A 26,179-nucleotide genomic window follows, 5' to 3' on the forward strand; every position below is an offset into this window, starting at 1 on the left:
AGAGAAGATTCTGAAAATTTATTATGTGAAAATTATTATTATGAAAATATACATTTTTTATATGATTGAAGATTTCAGTGAAGAGGAAGCACATTTCATCACAATAATGTAAAATTCCACAGAATTCCAGCTAAAGGTATCATCGCAAATGCAATAAGATCAAGTTTACTACCCGTTTTTATGGTAGTGACCTCCAGAAATCTGCTTTAGAAAAATATCACAAAGGCATTCAAAATTGATTCTTATAACCAAACATAGCAACAGCTTATGTATCTGCGAGTTGTACGTAAGTTGTTTGTAAGTAAGTAGGAGTGCCTGTATATACAAAACATTTTTTGCTGATCCAGTTCAAAGTGTTCTAAATCTCATATAGTAATACTAATTGCTATCCTCCTCACTCTTTACTCTACATTTTAATTCAAATAAAAACATTCTGAGTATGCAATCTATTTTCTTTAGAATCCCAAGCCAAATTTTGTAAATTTTGGCTTGGGATTTTAAAATGCCCTGAATTCAAAAATGTGGGATTTTTGGGTACAAACAGATTTATGGCTCTGGGTTCCTACATTAACTCAGCTCAGAAAAAGTGCTTCTGAGCTGTGAATATAATATTACTGATGACAAAAACAAAAGTTATACATTTAAATGATACATATTCGCAAGGCATTCACTCAAACTTTGAAACTTATAAACACTAGGTGACCTTCATTCACATTCAAAAATCAGAAGCTGCATTAAATGAAATACTTCTTTTTAAACAGACAGACAGACAAGCATTCCACTGATAGTTTTTCAAACAGTTTTCTCTTTCCAGTGAAGTTAAGCCAATTAAATGATGTCACAGTTGAACTGTAAGGATGATGCACATTGGTATTCAAATCATTTCTAATATACTATGATACAATAAAGAATAGTAATGTATTTTGAAAACGAAATGCACTAGGCATAATCCTTATGGGTTTTGATAATTAACTATACAGTATCGGTGTAAATACACCATAGTTAACCCATAAACTGAGCTATGTATGTAGCGTAGAGGGCATCGTTTTAATTGTATCTCATATTGTGGTTGCCTTCACAACAAGATAGCTGCTATTGCATTACTTCAAATAAATAACGCTTCTCTAGTAGGGAAGACTACTGTTATTTATTTTCAGCAGTACCACCACCACCCAGACAATCGTTTCGAGGCTATTGGGCTTCATTATCAGTGGACGGGCAGGTACCCAGGTAATACAACAAGCCATCACAGTTGCGAAGTTATATCCACAATATGAGAGATGCCGAAAGGATGTGGTAGTAATGTATTTTGAAAACGAAATGCACTAGGCATAATCCTTATGGGTTATGCCTAGTGCATTTCGTTTATGGGTTAACTATGGTGTATTTACACCGATACTATATAATAAAGAATAGAAAAATATGCAGATTTAATTCCCAGTACAAGCAAATAAGTCATTTTTTGCTTGGTTTTCATCAAGGAAACAGTGTTGTTTTCAATTCAAAATAAATATCCATTTCTTAGTATCTGAAGGACACAAAGAAAACACATATGGGCAGAGGTTGAAAAGTCACTAGCCTCTCATAGAAGGAATGCTGGAAAATTGTGAAACCCATTTATTTTCACTTTCTGGTATGATCCACTAGCTTTCGTAACCTCCTCAAATAAAATTCAGAGGATTTTGCTCAAGGCAATTGTTGACTGCATCCATCACAGCATTGTTACTGTTGAATTTCTGCCCTTTCACTTTCTTTTTGATATTTGGAAATACAAAATGGTTCGGTAAGTAGGTTGGATGCTGTAATTGCTTAAACCCATTAAAATCGTGCAGTATTGTCTGAGTCACAAATGCAGTGTGCACCATGCATTGTCTTGACACAAGATGACTCCTTTGGCCAATTTCCAACACCTCTTAAGCTTTAATTATTCATGGAAACATCTCAGTAGGTTAGAATAATATTCGGCATTGGCAGTGGCACCTTGTTCCAAGAAACCAACCCTCACCATTCCTTCTGCATCCCAGAAGACGAATGCCATGACTTTCCCAGCCAACTTCTGCACTGAAAACTTTTTTGCTTCCACTGTTTTGATTGTTCTTTTGTTTCAGGATCAAAGTGGTGCACCCACAATGATATACCACACCCCCAAACTGAGCTTTGTTAGCTTCAAAATGCTGACAACATCTCACTTTTCCCCACTTTTGATTTGCATTCAAGGTTTTAGAGACCCACTTCAAAGAAACCTTCTCGATTCCTAAAATATTCACCATGATATCGTGGGCTTGTTCTTGGGAGATGTTGCTTAAATGTGCTTAAACGTTATTCTGCAGTGCTGAATGATCAGGTCATTTATGGCATCCACACTTGCCGATGTCAACACAGTAATAACCTCCTCCCACTGCAGGGTGCATCTTCAACACTGTCTCATCCATGCTTAAATTCTGAAACCAAGTTTTATGCCAAGGCATATGAAGGACAAGATTTCAATGTTTGCTACATGTCTTTATAAATTTCTTTCAGTTATATTCCCTTTAAGTGAAGGTACTCAATGACTGCACAGCAACTGATTCTTTCAACAACTACAATCTTCATTCACATTTCCACCTGTAAAAGAGAATAGTTATAAACCTGAAATTTTCTGTGAACACCCAAAAAGAGTCACATCACAAATTGTCAATATTGTCTTTCAGATAAACCTTTGCAGTCTACATTGGGCTAAAAAACTTTCAACCCCCTCATACACATTCCTATTTGGTGGTGGCACAATTATTCATTTTGCTATATAAGACTGCAAATACAGTCGGTCCTCGTATAACACGTGTTTACATTACACGAATTCGATCATACACAATTTATAAATAGGGGAACGTTATCTTATATAACACGAACCGAATTCGCTTATGCACGATTCGCCTCTGTGTTTACAAGAAATGACAGTCGAATGCGGAATCACCCCAACTGAACGCAACATGATAGGAATGAAGAAGATTCTGAAAATGTATTTATGTGTTTTATATCAGTGAAGTTATTCAACCATAATAACATAAAAACCAACACAATTCCAGCTATCGGTATAATTGCAAATGCAATTAGATGGAGTTTACTACCAGTTTATAACAGATTCCACTAGCAGAAACGAAACTGGAAATTGTTTTTATTGTTTTATGGTAGTAACCCCCAGAAATGTGCTTTAGTAAAATGTGAGGTGTTAATAGTGTATCTCAGCCTTTACGGTGTTGTTTATTCAGTTGCTACACACGAGCAGCTTTGTTTATGTGTATTAAGCGTGCCTCCTCGTTTTGTAATTGCGCTTTATTCCCTAAAAATTAGTAAAATACTTAAAAGGTGTGAAAAGGAAGCGTCCTGGCGAAGACACTGCAGATTCAGAGAGAGAGAAAAAAAAAAAAAAAAGCAATATCAATAAACAGAGGCGGACTGGGTCAAAAATTCTTACCCAGGAAAATTTATAGTGGCCTCATACTACGGTTTATGGCCAAAATCACACCAGCCTCTGGCCCACCGGGATTTCCCGGGTAAGGCTTATGGCCAGTCCGCCTCTGTCGATAGAGAAAAAAATATGAAATTGTGAAACGCTTTGAGCGAAATGAAAGACCATGTGATATTGCACATGCTACAGACCTAAATGAGGCAACGCCGAGAATTACAAAGAATGCGGAGAAAATAAAAACAACTTTCATAGCGGGAACAACTCAAAGTGTAATTAAAATCCATTAGATTAAGACAAGAATTGGAAGAGATGGAACGGCTGTCATCTGTTTGGATAGAAAATCAAACAAAAAACAAGTTTGCTTACGATAGAAGCAAAAGTATTAGCAATATTTTATTACGACTTACGTATTATAAAATACGTAAGTATTTTATTTAATATAATAAATTTTTTACGAATAAAATACGTATTTTATTCGTAAAAAATACTTTTTAGTATTAAAAAATACTAAAAATACTTTATTATAATATAATAAATAATATTTATTTTTTATTATATTATAATAAAAAAATATATTATATTTTTTATTACGTATTTTAATCGTTATAAAATAATTACGTATTTTATAACGATTAAAATTACCCGATTATTTATTGTGTTTGGTAATGTTTTGGTTCCAAATGTGTGTTCAATCTTGGGAGGTCGGCACTTAACCCCACTTTTCCCATAGGGCCTGTTGTTTATATTGCACGATTTTGCATTGCACAAGGGTTTCTAGGAACACAACTATCGTGCTATACGAGAACAGACTGTATATCTAAGTGGCTATGCAGTCAAAGAAAATATCATGCTTAGAATGTGCAAGACCACAAAAAATAATCTTGTCAAACGTATAGCTGAAAACTCTTCTTATCTATGTAATTGTACTGGAATAACAAAACAGCTACTAAACATTTCATACCTATTAAGAAATACTGTTCGAGGTTTAGGCCTAAATGGTTGTCATATGAACTAATGAGACTCGTGGGAGAGAATAAAAATGCATGGGATGCATATAAATCATCAGGTGACACAGAAGCCTCCTATGATATATATAAGCTAGTCTGTAATCAAGTAACAAAGGAGGATAGGCAGGCGAAGGCAGATTACGAGAAATCTTTGGCAAAGGATGCTAAGAAAAACAGCAAGGATTTCTTTACTTATATAAACTCTAAAAGAAAGGGGATAAATCTGATTGGTCCACTTGATATCGATGGTTCGACTGATGATGATCCTGCTCAGATAGCAAACAAACTGAATGAGTATTTTGCATCTACATTCACACATGAGGAGTTAAGGTTTGAAAATGCCACAAGGTTATCAAATTGTAACAGGGCGCTTAATGATTTTGTAATAACTGAGAACAAAGTGGAGGAGAAATTGTTGAAGTGAAACATAAGAAAGGCACCTGGGGTGGATGATATCTATCCAGTTATATTAAAGGAGGCAGCAAAGGAAGTAAGCAACCCTTAGCCATAATTATGAGAGCATCCTTGGACTCAGGGGAGGTCCCCACGGACTGGAGTTGTGCAAATGTGCCCCCAATTCACAAAGGGGGATCCAAGTGTAGCACGAGTAATTACAGACCAGTTAGTTTAACTTCTGTTCCAGGTAAAATAATGGAGTCACTAGTTAAAGATGCATTGCAGGATCATCTAGACAAGACTGCAGCAATAATTCAGACACAGCATGGGTTTGATAAGGGAAAGTCTTATCTGACAAATTTGATTGGTTATTATGATGTGGTTACAAAGGAACTGGATGCAAAAAATAATTTTGATGCAAAAAATAATTTTGATATCATATACTTGGATTTCAGGAAAGCTTTTGACACTATTGCGCATGGAAGACTACTGTACAAATTGGAGCAGAATGGTATTAAGCGTAAGTTGCTACAATGGATAAAACGATGGGTGAGTGGGAGAAGACAGAGGGTGGTAATCAATGGTTGCTGCTCTTCGTGGACTAATGTTATTAGTGGAGTCCCACAGGGTTCAGTGTTGGGTCCACTGTTGTTCTTTATATTTATCAATGATATTGATGAAGGTATATCAAGCTTAGTATCGAAGTTTGCAGATGATACAAAGGTTGGCAGGGTTGTTAATGACAGTAATGGCAGTGTGTTACTGGAACAGGATGTAAAAAATTTGGCCACATGGGCTGAGAAGTGGCAACTGAAGTTTAACATTGGCAAATGCAAAGTACTGCATATGGGTAGAAATAATCCCAGAGAAACGTACCAACTGTGTGGTACCACACTTAAGGTGGTAGAAAATGAAAAAGACCTGGGAGTAATTGTGCAGTCAGATATGAAGTTTTCTGAGCAATACAGTCAGGCTGCCAGGGCAGGTCATGGGGTGTTGTCAATGATATACAAGAATTTTGCTAGCAGAGAAAAGGAGGTGATTGTCCCTCTGAATAAGGCAATGGTCAGGCCATGCCTTGAGTACTGTGTGCAGGTCTGAGGCCTAATTTTAGGAAGGATGTAGATTTGCTTGAGCGTGTACATAGAAGGGCAACAAGGTTCGTGAGGGGAATGAAGGGATCCTCTTACCAGGAGAGGCTTAAGGTCTGCAAGTTGCAGCAGCTGGAGACTAGGCACCTGCAAGGTGATCTGATTGAGGTATATAAGGCCTTGGATGGGTTGAGCACGCTGAATTCTGATGGGATTCTTCCACTTGTTCAGATTACAAACTTAAGGGGGCATAAATTGAAATTGAGGAAGGACAGATATAGAATAAATGTGCGGAAATTTGCCTTTAGCCAGCGGGTGGTTAATTGCTGGAACAAACTTCCATCTATCGTTGTGGAAGTTGATAGATTAAATAAATTTAAGGAGGAACTGGACAAATATTTAGAGGGGATTGTTTTGTAATTATTTTTTTTTTTTTTGGCTGATGCTGCATAAGCTCATACACTTGCTTTCTTGCATCACATGCCACTACTACTACTACATTATCATAAACTGCTTCTCTTTGATAACAATCATTACTTAGCAAGAAAACAACCAGATCTTATTTCTCTCTCTCTCTCTCAATAAAATGTTAATATTTTAATTATTTGATTAGTATCAGCTTTTGTTATAAGATTAAAATTATTTAAATTTGCAGTTGTTATTAGTTACACTGTTACCTTTCATTTGTAGAAATAATAGCAAGTGCCATACAATGTTATAAAATATTACTGATAATTGATCAGTGATAACAAACGGCCCAATTGCAAAGTACAAAAATATCCATTCCCATTTCATATATCAGTTTTGTTTTTTTTAATTTCCTGATAATGAATTTATTATTGCACATTTGTTTAACTTCTATTTCATGAAATTAATACTTTCCACCACCACAATTTAATTTTTTTTAAATAAATATTTTATCATAATTTGCTAGGGTAGATGCAACACCATAACTGCTCTTATACAGCTAGCTGTTTGACAGTTTCTTTTTCACATGCACACTTGTGTGCCTATGGAAAAGCAATCATCACATACAACCATTTTTCCCTCCTCCAAATAAAATTGGTTTACATTCATTTCAGAAGTACACTGATGATACTTTTAAACTAAATCTTTTTATACTGACGGGGAATAACTTTCCCAATGAGAAAAAAAAGCAGTTGATTTGTCAAAATTTTAATTTAAAAATTAAAATCTAAATATAGTAACACTTAGTCCAATTTTAACATAAATAACAACCGAAAATTTAACACAAATATGGCAAAAGAGGGTCCAGACAACAAACAGCCTAAATCTGGAAATAAGTAAGACAGAACCTGGAGTAGTTTATTTTAAACAACCCTGTACATGTACATTAAAGAAATTTGGAGTCATCAGTTCTGCCAAAATAGAACCAGCTAAAACTGAAAATTTTTCATATTATTTCTTTCTATACCTTTTCTTTACACCGCAATTCATGAAACATTTCTGCAATTTCGTGTTTCCAATCTTCTTGCAGTGTATGAAATGATTCTTGGGGGGTATTCATAAATGGCGACTGTGAAATGTCTTCTAGTTCCCTTAATATATCCACAAAATTTGGACGACCATGAGGATCTGGATTCCAACAAGCTAAACACAGATAAAATTAATTTATTTTAAAAACTTTAGTTTGATGTGAAAATTTTCATAATTTTAAAAAGGATATATATATATATATATATATATATATATATATATATATATATATACCAATAACCAAAATCATATTACCATTATATTGTCAAATTCATCATTCCAGCTCTACTAAAAATTCATTTATAAGCAATATTCTTCAAATATTAATAGCAATAATTACATTTAAAGAATTTTATTAAATTTTAATTTTCTTTCTACATAGTTTCAACTCTGTTGGACGGCAGAACTATCTTTTAACTTATTAGGAAGAATAACATTTCACTGAGGGGAAGAATGCAGCAAACAAAGTACACACACTGGCCAAAAAATATATACTAATATTTATTCAGTATTGAATAGCACTGCCTTTCTTTCGAATAATGTGCCACAAGAATGTGGCACATTCTATAAGGTGTCTTATTGCATTTTTTTCTAATTGTACTCATTCTTCCAGCAAAATATTGCATAGCTGTGATAAAGTTGACTTCATTGCCAAACAGCTCTCCAGCATATCCCACACATTCTCAATAGGATTGAGATCAGGTTAATGTGGAGGCCAGGAAAGATGGTGGAAATCCATGTCATGTCATGTTCTCCAAATCATTCTTATGCAATTCTAGTGCAATGTGTTGCATTTTTATCCATAAAGTGGCCAACACTTTCAGGATGAAAATGTAACATTGCAGGGTGCAGTACATCTGATACAAAAATTCAGGTACTCCAGGGATGAATTTAACTTTCACCAGTATCAGCAGACCAAGTCTATACCAACAAAACACACTCCATGATACCACCACCACCACCAGATTCTTGGGATGTCTTAACAAGACAGACAGGATCCATCGCTTTGTGAAATTTTTGCGACACTCTCTGCCTACCATCCATGCAAAACAAAGTGTATTGTGTTTTGTCTGACAACATGATTTTCTTCCATTGTTCCAATTTTCAATTACAATATTTTTGGCACCACTGCAAGCAGATTTTTCTGTTTTTCTCTGAAACAAATGACTTCTGAATAGGCAAGTAACTGCCAATACCAATTTTTTTTCAATTCCCTGTGAACAGTATGGATTGAAATTGGGCAGTTCTGGGATTGGTTAAATTCAGATGTTATTTTCTGCACACTGGATGTTTTTTTTTTTTTTTTTTTTTTTTTTTATGTAAACCCCAAACACGAGAGGTATTGGAACCTACAGTACTTAGTACCATGCTTGGGTTGGGTTGAGAAGATGAAAGAAGATATTTGTTGACATTAGACTTGAACTTCTGTAGACTGTAATTTTCAAGAAATATGAATGAAAGAAGGTTGTTCCAGAAAACGGCAGTTGAATGAATAAACAAGGAAGATGAAAAGTTGGTTCTGTGAATTTGAAGTTGGACAGTAAATGGATGTTGGCTGGTGGCGGCACGTGTTCGAACTGTTTTGAAAGAGAGAGAGAGAGAGAGAGAGAGAGAGAGAGAGAGAGAGAGAGAGTGGAAATTATAGAAGCCAATTCAGAAGAACAGTGCCCATGGAAGTATCTGTAGAAGAGGCATGCAGCAGAAACAGTACGTCTATGAGACAGCAAGTGGAGAGACTCTGTTAGAGGTGAATCATTATTTAACCTAACTGCCGTCTTCTGAACGGAAAGTAAATGGATCGCATTTACTTTGGAGACCTCTCGCATGGATCCTCTCGCGGATTCCATGCGAGAGGATCCATGGAATCCGCGAGATAATCCACAATGAATCAATATTTGTTAATTATGAAAACTTTAGTTTTTTGAAAATTGAAAATAAAAATTACAAATGTTTTTTTTAATACTTCAATATGCTGCTTTATTTCATTGTACAGCTTTGTTTGATCATGCCGTCAGTTTCACCCATGTCCGAAACGAAGCAACCAAGTGCTCGCTTTGGGCTCTGAGTATATCTTCCATCCTTGTTTAACTTACTGAACAAATGTAGATCAAGAAAGGATGGACTGTGCTTGCAGCTATTGTTGAGCTGTACCGCAGCCACAAGTGTCGTAGCTATATTTGTCCGTAAGCTGTCTGTAGTTGCGGAACTGTGTTTATATTTTAAAAACACACCACGGTAAGCATCTTCACATGTATTTATCACCAGAGCTGAGAACCATTTCAATAATATTAAATACTTTCTAGCAACTTATATAATTTTTATTCTCAGTATCTTGTATTTAAAATGAAAGACAATTCTGAAAAATATTTAAGGTACTTAAAAAGTATTTTAAATACTTTAAATGATTTGGATGCTTTGAAGTATTTAAATACTTTTTAAGTATTTAAAACAAGTTTTCAAAATACTTTTTTTTTGTATTTAGTATTTTAAAATATATTTTAAAAAAGTATCTTGTATCTCATGTTAATTCACTAATTAAATTTGTTTCTCATTAGACACCGCCACAATAGACAGCTGGCTTATTAAAATAAGTGCAAAGAAACTTCAAATTGATACTTCCACAAACGATCAACAAGGACATACTGAGACTTATATTTCTTCTAGTACAAGCACATCATCAACCACAATGCGAACTAAGAACGATGCCGACTTAATTTTGAATAAGAAGCTTTTTAAGAAAATTCAATATTATCAAGAAGATTTTAAAATTTGATTTTACATTTATCATCATCAATGATGAACAACGTCCCAAATGTGTACTCTGTCTTGAGATATTAGCTAATGATAGCATGAAACCATCACGACTGATAAGACATTTAAAAACTAAGCACCCAGAGCATGAAGAGAAACCTGTACAATTTTTTCAACATTTATAAAAGTCATGCAATAATCAGACCACTGTTTTGCAAAACTTTAAGAAAATTAATGACAAATGTTTACAAGCTTCTCTTGAGATTTCCTACCTTATTGCAAAAGAGAAGAAGCCGAACACCATTGGCGAAACCCTACTTCTGCCTATTGCAGTAAGAATGGTGGTTATTTTTATTTGTTATTTGTTTTAGGAGCATTAGCAACTAAAGCCCTATTGCTCCGGGAATATGCGATGATCATTCCCTGACCTTTCCGCATCCTCCGTATTTGGTCACGGGCTCGAACCCTGGTCTAATCAAGTAGCGTGTGCTATGCACTGCCGCTCCTGCCCACCTGGCTACGGAGGTGCCTAAGAATGGTGGAAATCATACAAAGTAAAGAATACACTGACAAACTTAAGTCACTTCCGCTGTCGGCAAATAACGTTGGAAGACGAATAGAAACCACTGAAGAAGATTTAAAGTGCAGATAATAGAACAAATAACTCTATGTGGAAAATTTGCTCTGCAGTTGGACGAAAGTACAGATGTAGCTATCATGTCTCAACTTTTGGTATTTGTTTGATTCTATTTTGATAACGAAATACAAGAATTGCTTTTTTGTGAGTCACTCAAAGAAAGGTGTACTGGAGAAGATATATTCTCAACAGTGGATGATTTCTTCAATAAAAACAAAATTTTGTGGAAAAACTGTTTGAGTATTACTAGTGATGGAGTGGCTGCTTTGACTGGAACAAAAAAGGATTTAAGAGCAAGGTTCTTGAGATAGCAAGAACATAGGCAAGCTATTGCAGCAAAGAAGTTGGAACCCAAAATACATAGTGCTGCAAGATGTGATTAATGTGGTTAATTTTATTAAAAAAGCCCTTTGAGTAACAGCATTTTCAAAATACTTTGTAATGAGATGGGGAGTGACCATGAACATGAAAATCTTTTATATCTCACAGAGGTATGTTGGTTATCTTTTTTTTTTTTTTTTTTTTGGTAGTTGTTGGCGCATCGGCTTCTATGGCCATAATACACCTCCCAAGGTTTTTGCAGTACTTTGATCCAAGCTCAAGGCAGGATTCGAACCCGCGACCTTTGGGTTGCTAGGCAGGTACTTTACCCACCCGGCCAGCCCGGTCAGCTGTTGGTTATCACACGGTAAAGTTCTCAAGAGTTGTTGAACTCAGAGATGAATTATGGATTTTTTTTTTTTTTAGAAAAAGAGACAGGTTACAAATGGGCCGATTTTTTTTGTGACAAGAAGTGGTTGTCACTACCTTGCAGACATTTTCGAAAAAGTGAACACCCTTAATCTATCTCTCCAAGGTAAAGGCAATGTTTTAAGGATATGCGAGAAGGTAACTGCTTTTAGAAAAAAAACTTGCACTCTGGAGAGAGCAGTTTGAAAAAGGATGTTTGGAAATGTTTCCATCGTTAAGTGATTCTTCTGTTGAAAACAATTTGAATATATCACTAATAAAAACAACTATACTTGGGCACTTACAAAAATTGGAAACAGAATTTTCAAATTTGTTTGGAAATATGTAAAATGATGAATATCAACGGTTTAAGCCCATCTGTTGAAAATGTAAAGATTCAACACCTGCTAATCCAGGAATTTTGCTAGCAGGGATAAGGAGGTGATTATCTCATTGTATACGGCAATGGTCAGGCCACATCTTGAATACTACATACAAGTCTGGAGGCCACATTTTAGGAAGGATACGGAGCTGCTGGAAAAAGTACAGCAGCTCCAAAATCAGTAAGTAAGAATCATAATCAGTAAGAATAAAACATACATTGTTATCTTTCCATCTTATACATAATATGCTGTTGATGACATCAAACCTATAGTCATAAGTACCTCGTTCCATTTTTTCATTTCTTTAGAAGCCATAATAGGAGTGTTGAACTTGATTGTCCCTCACAGTTCCTGTAGCTCTTATTTTTTTCTTTTTCAAGATTGGTGAGGGGAACAAAGAGGTGCTCTTACCGAGAAAGGCTTCGGTTCTACAAATTGCAGCATCTGGAGACTAGGCACATGCAAGGTGATCCGACTAAGGTGTTTAAAGCTTTGAATGAATTGAGTAAGATCAATACTGATGGGATTCTTCCTGGTCCTGAAACTATGCAACATGGGGGGGGGGAATTCCAATTAAGGATGGTGGCAAAATAGATATGCAGAAGTTTGTTTTTAGCCAGCAGGTGGTTAACTTCTGGAACGAACTTCCATCAGTTGTTGTAGAAGTTGATAGCTTAAATAAATTCAAGGAAGAACTACAAAAACTATTGCAGGAAATTAATGGCTGAAATGGAATGTGGTTTTTTTTTTGGCTGATGCTGTATAAGCTTGCTTTCTTGCATCATTTGCTAATGCTAATAAAATTAAGACAGTTTGATTTTTCTTTCATTTAACCCATTAACGCCAATGAAAAAACTACCTATTAAAACTCTTTTCTCTCAATATTATGGTGAGATAAGTCAAGAAATCAAACAATACCAAAATTTCAAAGAAAATATATTTATTTTTTTTTAGAAAACAGGCTTCTCAAATGGGAACATTAGGCAGATAAGTTGTATTTTTCAATGCACATTGTTTTCTGATAATTCTTACATGACCACCTAGCTTTCATATGACAAACACAACATTTTAATTGTCTATCAAGTTTTTCTGAAAAGTGATGGCCTTCACTAATTTTCATGGAACTTTTGGCTTTTTACTTCTTGTTGATGTAGCATTTTTAAAATAACTTCGTACAATGTTTCGACAAAAATCCAACTGATTCATTTTTATCTCTGCTGTCATTTGGTGCAACTTCCACGCATTAGTGATGGTCATATCTAACATGTATGTAAACAGGACCCACCACCATTTCTTGCCTCTTAATTGGTATCCTATACAATGATATACATGGGTCATGGATATCTACGCAAATCATTCCATTATTGTATGATGCAAATGATGCAGGTTTTTCTACGCTGACCTTAGCTTTTGCAGTTTTTGACCAACGTTTTATGTATTGTAATGGTTCAACAAAATCATAATCAGTAAGAATAAAACATACATTGTTATCTTTCCATCTTATACATAATATGCTGTCGATGACATCAAACCTATAGTCATAAGTACCTCGTTCCATTTTTTCATTTCTTTAGAAGCCATAATAGGAGTGTTGAACTTGATTGTCCCTCACAGTTCCTGTAGCTCTTTTTTTCTTTTTCAAGAATATCATCAACAAGTACTTTGCAAAATAATTGTCGAAGAAACCTAGGTGGTTTGATGGATCCAGCAAACATTCCAATAAATCAATAACCATTCTTGCACCTCTTTAGTTGGTTTTCCGCAATAGATGTCAAAATACCCAGAAGAACTACTTACCAACTACTTTGTCACCAAGCTTCACTGGTTTCCCGTTGATAAATTGTTTGGCTGAATTATGTCCAAAATACTTCACCACTGACTTGTCTATTGAGAGATCCTTGTGAAAAAACCCCACTAGCAAAATTGTTTTATGAACATATTCATTATTGGCCTAACTTTGCAAATTCGATCTTGACAATTTCATCATTATTGGCCAGATGTGCAAATCTCTTTATTTCTAGATATTGATCTCTTGGCATGTCATTATAAATGGACGAGACACTAAAGTTCTCGTCCAGCAACCAATACATTCTTTCTTGAGGAAGGTTATGATATCCTGTCAAAAGCAATATTGCAATAAAACTTTGCATTTCTTTGTTGGCCATAGTAAATTCATGATTTTTTTTTTTTTTTTTTTTGTTGAGCATATATTATCGTTTGTTTGCATATATAGTCTATGATTTCATCACTAAAAAGTTTTTCAAATATTTTGGGTGGGGACTAATCTGTTAAGTCATTTTTCACAGCATCTAACTTGTTTGTAAAACAATGTTCATTTGTTCCAAAAGGTGCATATTCCAGATGTCTCTTCAGCCATTTTGCTTTTTCAAAATCAAGATATACTGTTGGATCACTACCACTTTTATCTTCTGGAACATTATCTTCTTCAGGGGGTAAAACATCTTCATTGGTATTTTCAAATGAAATTTCCATAGAACCAGGAATTTCTTTTGGAAATGAATTACGGTCCTGTAAAACATCTTCGTCAAACTCTTCACAATCTGTCAACTCGTCCAAATTTTTTGGAGGTAATATGCAAATTTCAAACACCTCATTATCATTAGGCTCTTGGTTTGCAGTGTCTTTGATAGCTTTCTCAAGTCTGATGTATTTCTTCTTGCCATAAAAAATCTTCGGTTCCATTATCGCCCAGTTTATGATTCACTACAAACAAAAATAAAACTTATTGTTTGTTATTTGTTTTTATTTTTTTTAGGAGCATTAGCAACTAAGGCCATATTGCTCCAGGGATATGCAGTGGTCATTCCCTGACCTTTCCACATCCTCCATATTTGGTGGTCACGAGCTCAAACCCCAGTCTAATCAAGAAGTGTGTGCTACGCACTGCTGCTCCTGTCCACCTGGCTACAGAGGCGCCAATAAAACTTATATACAGTAACTCCTATGACGTCCCCGTTTGAGGACAGTAAGATATAAACAAAAAAAGTAACTAGGGAAAAAAAATGCAATAAATGAAATTTTGTTCATACTTACAACATATACTGTGTCTCTAAATTTTATTGTAAAACAAAGACAATTAAAAAATGCTGTATTTAAAAAAAATTTGATGATAACTTCTGTGAGTCACTAGAAAAATATATCGGCCTCATGCAATGGTTACAAGATCAGTACTGAAGATATCTGATGCTGATGGTGGTATATGAATCATTTCCTGATATTTATAGATAAACAATATAGAGAAATATTTCGTGGAATTGTGACAGTTTCAAAATAATAACATTTAAAATTAGTGTTCCCATAGGAGTACATCCGGCACTAATGGGTTAATAAGTTATTGTATTTGTTTAGTTACAATAAACTCAGTTCCTCCTAATAAACAAAACTCCTCAAATGTTTTCTGAATCTGAAAGATATCAAAATTATACATAATATAGTGCTTGCCATGATTTAATTTATCATGCTTACCTTCCATTAAACAAGAAAAAGGTGCAGGACAAGTGGACGGGATGGGAAGAGTAAGTTTGTTCACTGCTACTCCATATGCTACAGCAAGAGCATCAATACCTTTATATGGTGTTTCTCCTGTTAGCAGCTCCCACAACAAAACCCCATAGCTTTAATAGGAAAAATTAAAAACGTATATATATATATATATATATACACACACACACACACAAAATAATTTGTAAAATTTCAAAACTGGATTATCTTCATAACTATTAAAAAAATAATTTGTAAAATTTCAAAACTGGATTATCTTCATAACTATTTTAAATAACTTAATTACAAACCCTTCAAATTTATAACCAGAAGCTCCTGAAAAGTAATTCATAAAGTGTAAATCTGTAAATCAAGAGCAACTTTCTCATAAAGATAATTATATAATATAGGTGTAAAAACAGAATAGACAACTCTTAAAGGAAAAAACTATGAGAGTACTGTAAAGAGCATCATTTCAACCGTATCTCATACTGTGCTCATCCTTCACAACGAGTTACCATGTATTTTGCACTACCTCGAATAAGTAAGGCTTCACTAATAGAGACGACTACTGTTACTTATTCTCAGTGGGCACCACCCACCCAGACGGCACCGTTTCAAGGCTTGTTGGCCTTCCATCGGTGGGTGGCAGGCACCCTACAGTTGAAATGATGCCCTTTACACTACTATCATAGTTTTTCCTTTAAGGGTTGGCTATGGTGTTTTCACACCTATATTATATAGATAATTATAACTCTTAAAAATATTATGCCTTGTTGCATTTAATCTTACTTAAATATTATATAATAAAGAATGCTTTCCAAAATATAAAATGTTAGATCCCAAAAAATGTATACTGGAATAAAAAATGATTTTTGTACAAAACATGTGCTAACTAACTATTTTTTAAAAATAAGATTGCAAAATATCTTTATTACAAGATGCAGTTAAAGTGAAATGCATTAAAGCAGATATCTACAAAAAAAAAATTATCATAAAGCTGCTTATTTACCCACTGTAAACATGAAATGGCTTTGGAAAGAATAGAAAAGTTTCCTCAGGCAATAAATTAACTGAACTATTCTAAACAGATTGTATCTAAATTTCATCTAAAATTCACCATTCACACTCAAGCAAATATGCAAAATTTACTTGAGCTTGTATGTCCAACTTAACAAGTTATAGAGGGTAATTTCACTATTATTACATGTGCTTGATGGTACATTTCACCAAAAATACACTGCCACCACCAGCTTACATTGTTAACACCTGGCAAGATGGGTCCACAAACTCAGACCCATTCTGCTAGGTACCACCAAACTTGGACTGGTCACCAAATTCTGGTTGTCTCAACGCTGTAAATCATGATAACTGAAACAGTTACCGTAATTTACAGTTAACTGCAACTGTTTCAGTTGTTAACTGCAATACACCATCTGTGATAAAATATGACAAGTTGTGTGTTCTGAGATGCCTATGATTACCACTATTGTACTGGACTGTTATCCTTTCTATTACCCTGCACAAGTATTGTCACCCTCCACAGTGTGTTCATGTCAGCAAGCTGCTTCCACCTGACAAATACAGGATCAGCATATGCTCAATGTTATTTGGTTATTTAACCAATGTTAATAAATCCAAGACAACCACTGAAGTCTAGAAGATTAAGTTAGCTAGATATTCATACCAGTAGGCAAGATGCTGACTACTACTCTGACAATTCAAGGTCACTTAAATTTTTGGTCTTGCCCATTCTTGCATTGATTTGCATACATTCAGCATTTCTACATATCCAGCAACCTTCTTTATAATGAATAGTACACTTACGCAATGTTACTGAAAGAGTGCTCTAATTCATGAAATAGGTAGGCATACCTAATAAAGTGGTAACTTGGCGTAAATTTGAAGTTGACTCAATTCTAAACAGAATCAGGTCTCAGAAAGGTCATTAAACTAAAAATACCTCCACCCCTCAAAAGGCATGCTGCACAGTCTATCTTAATTAAAATACAGTGGGACTTGCATAAACTTAACATCCATAATTCAGTGAATTCATTTTATGGAAAAAATTCCCCATCTTTTCCTATATTTTCTGAAACTCAAAATGAGAAAACATTTCCCAATTAATTTTTTTTTAAAATCTGTCGAAGTTCTTGGTATATGTCATCCTCTATTGATGAAATCTCATCTCACCAACTATAAGGTTTCTCTCAGAAAACAAAGATGCTTCTGAAGTTTCCTTTGTGTCAAGGATGGTGAAAAAATCTGATATTGAATTCTCCATTACCAACTCAGCCTCCTATAGTCTCCTTTTCCAATTTGAGGTTACCTGAAAAGAAACTGCTAGCATAATGTGCACAAGTAACAGCATAATATGCAATTCTGCATATGTTTTTTTTTTGGGGGGGGGGGGAGTATTAGGATGGTGGTGATGATTACATAATGATAACTGAATACCAGAATGATAGCATAGTAGGCAGAGACAGATTTAAGGCTTGAGTACCCTTATACACTCAAATTTAACCCCCACATGTTTTAAAATTAAAACAAAAAAAAAAATTTCCAGTAAATTTTCATTTCATTTATTATACAAATGAGTTTTTAATTGCAAACAACACATATTTTGATAACAATAATGAATATACAATTCAAATTTTTATTTTTTTTATAAAATAAATTCACTTATGACTTCTTTCACACTATTCCCTTTCAAAATATCACTTTAAATATTTTCAAATATACTTTAGCTTTTCTTGATTTAAACTATGGATCTAGGTTGCTTTTGACCCATTTCAATGCAGAAAAAAGGCTTTCGGCAGGAATATTAAGTTCAAATAAATTACAACCTTGGAAAAATTATCTAAATTATTTTTATTCAGAAATTTAAACATATCAAAAACTCACATTTTTCTTTTTCATCAATGCTAATATAATTCTTAAAATGCAGTAAAATGTTATACAGGTTTTCTTCTAAATTATTAATGACATATTTACCAAACAACTGTAGTTGAGTAGGAAAGTGATTTCACTTATTTTCGTAGTCATCTTCCACTTTATTCCTCTTCATATTGGATAAATAATACTAATATGGAACAAGTGTCTTTTGGCTGTTTTAAGCATTAGTAATGGCAAATGATGCAAGGAAGTAAGCTATACAGCACCAGCCATTAAAAAAAAAAAAAAACACCCCATCTATACATTCCTCTACTAATATGTGTAATTCTTTCAATAATTTATTAACTCTTCCCACTTCCACAACAGCAGATGGCAGTTTGTTCCAACAAGCAATTAAGCTCTGGCTGAATGCAAATTTTCATGCATCTATCCTCCTTCAATTTAAGTTCATCCCATGTGTGTGTGTGTGTGTGTGTGTGTGTGTGTGTGTGTGTGTGTGTGTGTGTGTGTGTGTGTGTGTCATTTTATGATGTTTTATTTTATCTCATGTCATTTAAGATTTTTACTTTTATTTTACCTCTTTTCACACTCATTTCTGTTAGTTCTGGATATTTATTTTATTAGTTGCTCATGTATACCATAGATTCGATAGTAACAGCTTTCTCCTATACACTTTCAATTTATTACAAATTTATAACTATGGTCGTAGGGTTCGTTTGCCTAAGCAGCGTCCCTAGTCCATAATACCGACTTGATTTCTTTTTCCTTTTCACTCTACTCCATTTCCCTTTATTTTCTTATAGTTATTATATATATACCGTATTTCCCCATGTATAAGACACACCTTAATTTTGGGGCCCGAAATTTGAAAAAAAATGTACAAAGGGTACTAGGAAAGTTTTGCAATATGATGCAACAATGAATCACAGGAAGCTGCTTGTTGCTGCATGTTGAGACATGTTCATACGTGCATAGTAGCCGCCGCGCCAAGTCGATGGGCTCAGTTATTCATTAGTAGTGAGAGTGTAAAGTGCTTGCGATGGCATCGTGGTCACGAAATGAGATAAGGACAGTTTTGTGGTATAATTTCGTGAGTGGTTTAACCATAGACCAGTGCTTAGAAGAAATGACTCTTGCACTAGATGATGATTGTCCACATCGTACAACGATATTCAGGTGGTATAGAGAATTCCAAAGGGGAAATTTCACTCTGGAGGATTCTGAGAGGCCGGGAAGGCCACGAACGTCAGTTACGGAGGAAAACGTTACTGCTGTGAGGAAAATGCTTGACGAAAACAGGCGAGTGACCTACCAACAGATAGAGGATACTTTGGGCCTAAATGCACCAGCAATTCGTTCGATTCTGCAAGATCATTTGCATGTGAAGAAACTTTGTTTTCTCTGGGTGCCGCATCAACTGACTGAAGAGCAGATGACACGACGTGCGACTTGGTGCCGGGAGATGTTAAAAAAGTTTGATAAGGGACAATCTCGGTATGTGAACAACATCGTGACAGGTGACGAGACTTGGCTGTACTATTACGATCTGCCGACCAAGGCTCAAAACAAAGTTTGGGTCTTTGATGATGACGACACACCCATAATTGTCAGAAAATCCCGATCTGTAAAGAAGAAAATGATAGCTGTATTTTTCAAATCGAGTGGAATTGTGGAACGTGTCGTTTTGGACACGCAGAAGACAGTCACAGCTAAGTGGTATACTGAACAATGCCTGCCTAAAGTCATTGGATCTATGAAGAACCTGCGGCCAAAGTCAAGAATGGACACCTGGTACCTCCATCACGATAATGCTGCAGCTCACCGCGCCAAAGCCTGCACCGAATATTTGACCACGACAGGACTGAAACTTCTCGAGCACCCTCCCTACAGTCCAGACCTTGCTCCATGCGACTTTGCACTGTTCCCGCATGTGAAAATGAAGCTAAAAGGGAGGCGGTTTTCCAGTGATGAGGACCTTCTACGGGCTTGGGACAACGAGTGTGCTTTACTCCCTAGTGAAACTTGGCAGAACTGGTTTAAAGATTGGTTTCGGAGGATGGAGAGGTGTATTGAATGTAGAGGAAATTACTTTGAAAAAGTTAAATAAACAAAGCTGTATTGCAAAACTTTCCTAGTACCCTTTGTATTACATAAAGTTATTGAACTCAAGTTTTATTCATCATAAAATTCATACAACTCCTCATCACTCTGAAAACTCCCATCCATTAGCTTGTCCTCATCAGTGTCTGATGACGAATCAGTGTCTTCATATATTGTCTCGTCCTCAGTTCCATCTATGGCATTTGAAATGCCACACTTCTTAAATGACTTGACAACGATCTCAATCTTGATATTATCCCAGGATCTTTTCACCCAGGTACAAACTTCTCCTATAGTTGGTTTCTTCACTCTTCCTGCTGATGTCAAATTGTCCCCAGAAGACTTCATCCATTGGTTCCATTCGTCTCTCATGGCAGCTTTGAAGGGTTTGTTAACACTAACATCAAGTGGTTGGAGCTGGGATGTCAAGCCTCCAGGTATGACGGCAAGTTTTGTTTTTTGCTCTGCAGCAATCTTCTTTGTGTTTTTTGTTATGTGTGCCCTGAACTGATCAAGCACCAATAGGGCAGGTTTGTGTAAGAGCCCACCTGGTCTCCTGCTCCAAACTTTCTCAAACCAGATCTTCATCCCATCCTGATCCATCCAACCCTTGTCATGAACGTGAACAATCAACTCCTCGAGGAATGTCTTCTTTCGGCATTGTTTTGCATTTGAAAATCAGCATAGGAGGCAGCTTGGTTCCGTCGGCACAACAAGCTAGAACAACTGTATAATGGCTCTTTTCATGTCCACTTGTCTTCACAGTTGCAGTTTTCACCCCCTTGTTATCAACAGTTCTGTTACTTAGGACATCAAATTGAAGGAGGATCCATATTTGAAATCTGTCCCAACTCAAACTGATGTGTCTTCCGACATTGAATGGCAAAACGATGAAATTCAAGGACCTTCTGCTTATAGCTTTCAGGCATCTTTTGGGCAAGTCTGGTGCATGTACGCATGCTTAGTCCATTCCGTTTCATGAACCTGAAGCACCAATTGTATCCTCCTTTGAAATCAGTAACTTCTTTTTCATCAGCAATTCTTCTTGCCTCATGCTGAACCATCTTTGTGAACACAGGAATTCCAATTGCCCTTTGCTCTTCAATCCATATCTTCAATTCCCTCTCTAAATCAGGCCATTTTGCTGACTTGCCTCTCATGGCCTTCTTCTGCCGTGGCGTTTCAGTAGGGTTTCTTCTTCCCGTAGCCAGTCTCGGATTGTTTTCTCAGTTGGAGGAGGACCAAACTTACGTTCAGCAGCACTAGTTCCATTCACTTTTGCAAACTGGATCACTTTTAACTTGAATTCAGCACTGTACGAAAATCTTTTCTGAGCCATTTCTGGGCAGAACGTGGCAAAATGTAACCTAATATACTGGTAACAAGTGCGAAACAATGAGCGCAAAGACAACAAGCGCAAAAAAGCGGGAAATGCAAGTAAAAATATCTACAACCACTGTATAAGATGCACCCAGTTTTTAGACCCCAAATTTTTTGAAAAAAGGTGGTCTTATACATGGGGAATATGGAAAGAAACATTAATAAATTGTAACCAACAAATATTGTAACTAATACTTACGGGCCAACGCACTTGCAACAGCAATGATGCATTATAACCATAATATGTATGTATATGTTGTATATAGTAACTAATATTGAATACAATCATAAATACCAAGATAGATTTACAGAAAACGCAAGGGATAATGAGGTGGTACAGATACTGTTCATTACAGAAACTGAGAATTCCTTATTGTTTTTTGTTTTCAGTCCGGGTGGTTGGCCCCAGACGAATTCACCTAGATTATGGGTAAATAGCGATGTTTTGTGTATATTTTAATTTATATTCTCTTCTTTTCCCTTTATTTGTATATTATTCTTACTTCTACTAACCTTACATTTGGCAGGGTTGTTAAGGACACTAATGGCAGTACGCTTCTGCAACAGGATCTAGAAAAGTTGAGCAGATGGGCTGAGAGGTGGCAAATGAAGTTTAACACTGACAAATGTAAAGTACTACTTATGGGAAGCAGCAACCCCAGAGTGCCGTATCAACTCTGGTACTACACTGACAGTGGTAGAGAACGAAAAGGACCTGGGGGTAATTATGCAGGTAGATATGAAGTTTTCTGAGCAGTGCAGATGGTCTGCAAGAGTAGCTCATAGTATCTTGTCAATGATATACAGGAATTTTTCTAGCAGGGATAAGGAGGTGATTATCCCCTTATATAAGGCAATGGTCAGGCCACACCTTGAGTACTGTATACAGGTCTGGAGACTTCATTTTAAGAAATTTTAAGGATGTAGAGCTGTTGGAACGAGTACAGAGAAGGGCAACAAGATAAGTGAATGGAACAAAGGGTTGATCTTACGAAGAAAGGCTTAAATTTTGCAAATTACAGTGTCTGGAGACTAGGCACCTGCGAGGTGATCTGATTGAGGTGTATAAAGCCTTGAATGGTTTGAGCATGCTCAATGCTGATGGAATTCTTCCTCTTGCTCAGAATAATCATTTGAGAGGGCATAAATTCAAATTGAGAAAAGACAATGTAGGATAGATGTGCAGAAGTTTGCCTTTAGCCAGCGGGTGGTTGGTTGGTTGGTTGGTGGAACAGACTTCCATCCTTTGTTGTGGAAGTTGATAGCCTAAATAAATTTAAGGTGGACAGGTACTTGGAACGAACAGAGGGGTGAAATGGGAGCGTGTGTTTTTTTTTGGCTGATGCTGCATAAGCTTGCTTTCTTGCATCATATGCCTCTACTAATGCTAATGCTAATATATGATTGTCTTCAATATTAATTACTATATATAACATATTTTATATATATATATATATATTTATTTTTTTTTTTTTTTTTGCATTTTTCCTTTTCTTTTTCACATGAAGCAAAGAAAAAGCAGATATACAATTTACTTTGCTACCTCCACCATGCTATTTTACAATCTGTCAAAGTAACAATAGGTTGTTGCAATCCACACAGAAATTCTTAAGTATGGAACAAAACATCCAACAATTTCCTGTACTTTTATACTGTACACTGAAAGGACAAAATTCATGGGATACGTGGTTCCTGGGCAACACGACGCTGTCATCCCTCTCGCTAGTGGACGAACCCACTGCTTGGCAGGTATATCGGTATAATGTATTCACGTAGACAGTAATTTGATGTTAGTATGGATAAACATTGTAAGTTAACAGACTTTGAAAGAGCGATGATAGTGGGTGCCCGATGCATGGGTCACTATCGTGGAGATGGTACAGAAATTACACTATCCCAGTTCGACAGTATCAAGAGTGTATCAGGAATACACCATTTCATAAATAACATTTCATTGTAGATGGCACTGTGGGCGGAGAAAGGTGATAGATAAATGTGGCCATTGATGTCTGTCTTGCATTGTTTCAGCCAACCGGAGAGCCACAGTGGCACAAATCACTGTGGACAAGGGAGGTGCCAGAAATGTCTCCACCAAGACCATCAGGCAATCATTAGCCACAATGGGTTATGGGAACTGCCGACCCATCAGAGTTCCATTGCTACAAGACTCTACGACTCAACTGGGCAAAAGAACATCGGCACTTGACCTTGGGTGATTGGAGAAGGGTCACCTGGTCCAATAAGTCCCATTTCCAGTTATTTCGAGCAAATGGGAGAGTGCATATCTGGCGGAAACTACATGAAGCTAAGTACCCGTCATGTCAACAAGGAACTGTTCAGGTAGGTGGACGGTTAGCAATGGTCAGTAGGAGTTTGTTCCATCAATGATGCACTGATATAAATGAAACAAAATTTGAGGACAGAGAAAGAACTGATGAATTGGTTATATGAATTAATCAAATTTGTATATATGGCATATATGTAGCAGATATACATGTCGATAATAATATATGTGGCCATAATACATGGCCACAATGAACGTATACTACTCAGCCTCTTTTCAGTTTACATTATAGGGTGATAACTGCAGTAAAAATACAAAAGTAGTAGTAAGAGGTATGCACAATATTTCCATCCATTTGCCACTTTTCAGGCAAAATAAATCAATCACTAGCTTTGTAATTTACTAAGTATAATAAACTCTGTTCACTGAATATTTTCTGACTCATTTTTATAAATCCTTGATAACCACCATATGTTAAAAACATGTTCTGAGGAAATAAACAGGACAGAAAAGAGTCAGCAACCTTTTTTTTCTTGTGAATGTCAATTTTGCTCATTATAACTCTCTTCACACATGCAACTTGAACAACCAGACCTCTAAACCTCATTGTAGACTCAGCCAAATCTGCTACTTATAAGAAAAACAACATTTTCTGGCAAAAAACCTCCCCACCTGCAACTTAGTGGGGAATGCATAGATGATGCCTTCTATAAAACAAAATTCACAGAATTTTGTTTTAATTTATTTAATTTAATTTATATAAGCAACATGAAAAATCATTACCAAATAATTTAAAACCAAGGTGATAAAACAGAATTGAAGAAAAATCTTATAACTGATACTGAACTCCTGAATTCTCGGAACAAATCATATTCTATAAAATATTTGTGGACCAGCAGTTCTCAAATGTTAGGTCATAACCAACCCTTTTCATGAGGGCCCCTCAAAGCATATCACAGAACGTTGCAATATACTATGATAAATTAAAAATCACAAAGAATACAACCTGCAGTGGTGTCAGTAAGGGTGTAAGGATACAATTACAGATTTGGTTTTGGTGAACAAACACTATTAAAGAAACATGCTTTCAAAATTTAGCAGGTTTCCACAGCTATGCTTTCATATTAAACCATGTCTATTTAGACAGGGAACATGCCAATAGGTAGTAAAAATTTGAGAGATAGAGATAGAGAGAGAGAGACAGAGAGAGAGAGAGAGAGAGAGAGAGAGAGAGAGAGAGAGAGAGAGAGAGAGAGAGAGAGAGAGAGAGAGAGAGAGGGGGTGAGTGTGTATTTTTGGATGGTGGATCATGTCAATTACTGGTTCTTTCTGAAATAATATTAGCATTTACCATTATACCAACATTCAGCATTAAACTAAATTAGTCTGTATTTTATTATAATGGTCCATTCAGAAGATTGACAGACCTCAACCCCTTTTATAAAATTCATCATGTCCAGCAATAAATTTGCTAAGAAATAATTATATAGTACTTGCAGTAAACTTGTAATTACCAGCTAAAAAAAATGGATATTTGAAAGTGCTGCTTAAGGTTCAGCACTATAATTATACAAGGTATTGTATTGTATTTCAATTCAAAGGCATCAGTAAGTATCTGCCTTAACCCTAAGTTGAGGCTATTTGCTGCCTTTTTGTCAAATTTGGGCTGAAATTTTTGAATTTTATGCTAAAATAGGGCAAAGTATTACCATTTATATTTTACAATTTCTAAACCTTAAATTTTGACTAATCAAAATTTAAATTTTCCCAACATAAAAGTTGTTCCCCATCCTAGCTTTAGTATAAAAACTTCATCACTGTACTTCTAAAAGAAATGAAAGCTGATTTTATCTAAAAAGAAAAATAACTATAATATAACAGCTGTAACATAAGGGAATGCAGCACAATTTCCATCATATGGCCAGCACAAATAAATATATAGGGTGTCTCAAAAATATTGGTACAAACGTTTAGGGGAGGTAGGTAACATCTAAAGGAATGTGAATCGCATAGGAAACCATAACCGGAAACGTCACCGTAAGTTGGTACACGGCGCTGTTCATCAGTTCGCAAGAGGGAA

The 26,179-nt window shown here is 35.6% G+C and overlaps 1 protein-coding gene across 1 annotated transcript in view; it reads right to left on the reverse strand.

Moving 5' to 3' along the window:
* Positions 1–26,179, reverse strand: part of LOC150088443 (mitogen-activated protein kinase kinase kinase 11-like) — a 241,747-nt gene that overhangs the window by 153,181 nt on the left and 62,387 nt on the right. The window contains exons 3-4 of the mRNA XM_090370160.1: positions 15,426–15,574; positions 7,378–7,553 (exon numbers count right to left, since the gene is read on the reverse strand). Coding sequence (XP_090226286.1) covers positions 7,378–7,553; positions 15,426–15,574 — 325 coding nt within the window. The remainder of the gene's footprint in view (positions 1–7,377; positions 7,554–15,425; positions 15,575–26,179) is intronic.

The sequence above is a fragment of the Mastigoproctus giganteus genome, chromosome 3, assembly GCF_048544385.1.
Source record: "Mastigoproctus giganteus isolate SK-2022 chromosome 3, ASM4854438v1, whole genome shotgun sequence".
NCBI classification, from domain to species: domain Eukaryota; kingdom Metazoa; phylum Arthropoda; class Arachnida; order Uropygi; family Thelyphonidae; genus Mastigoproctus; species Mastigoproctus giganteus.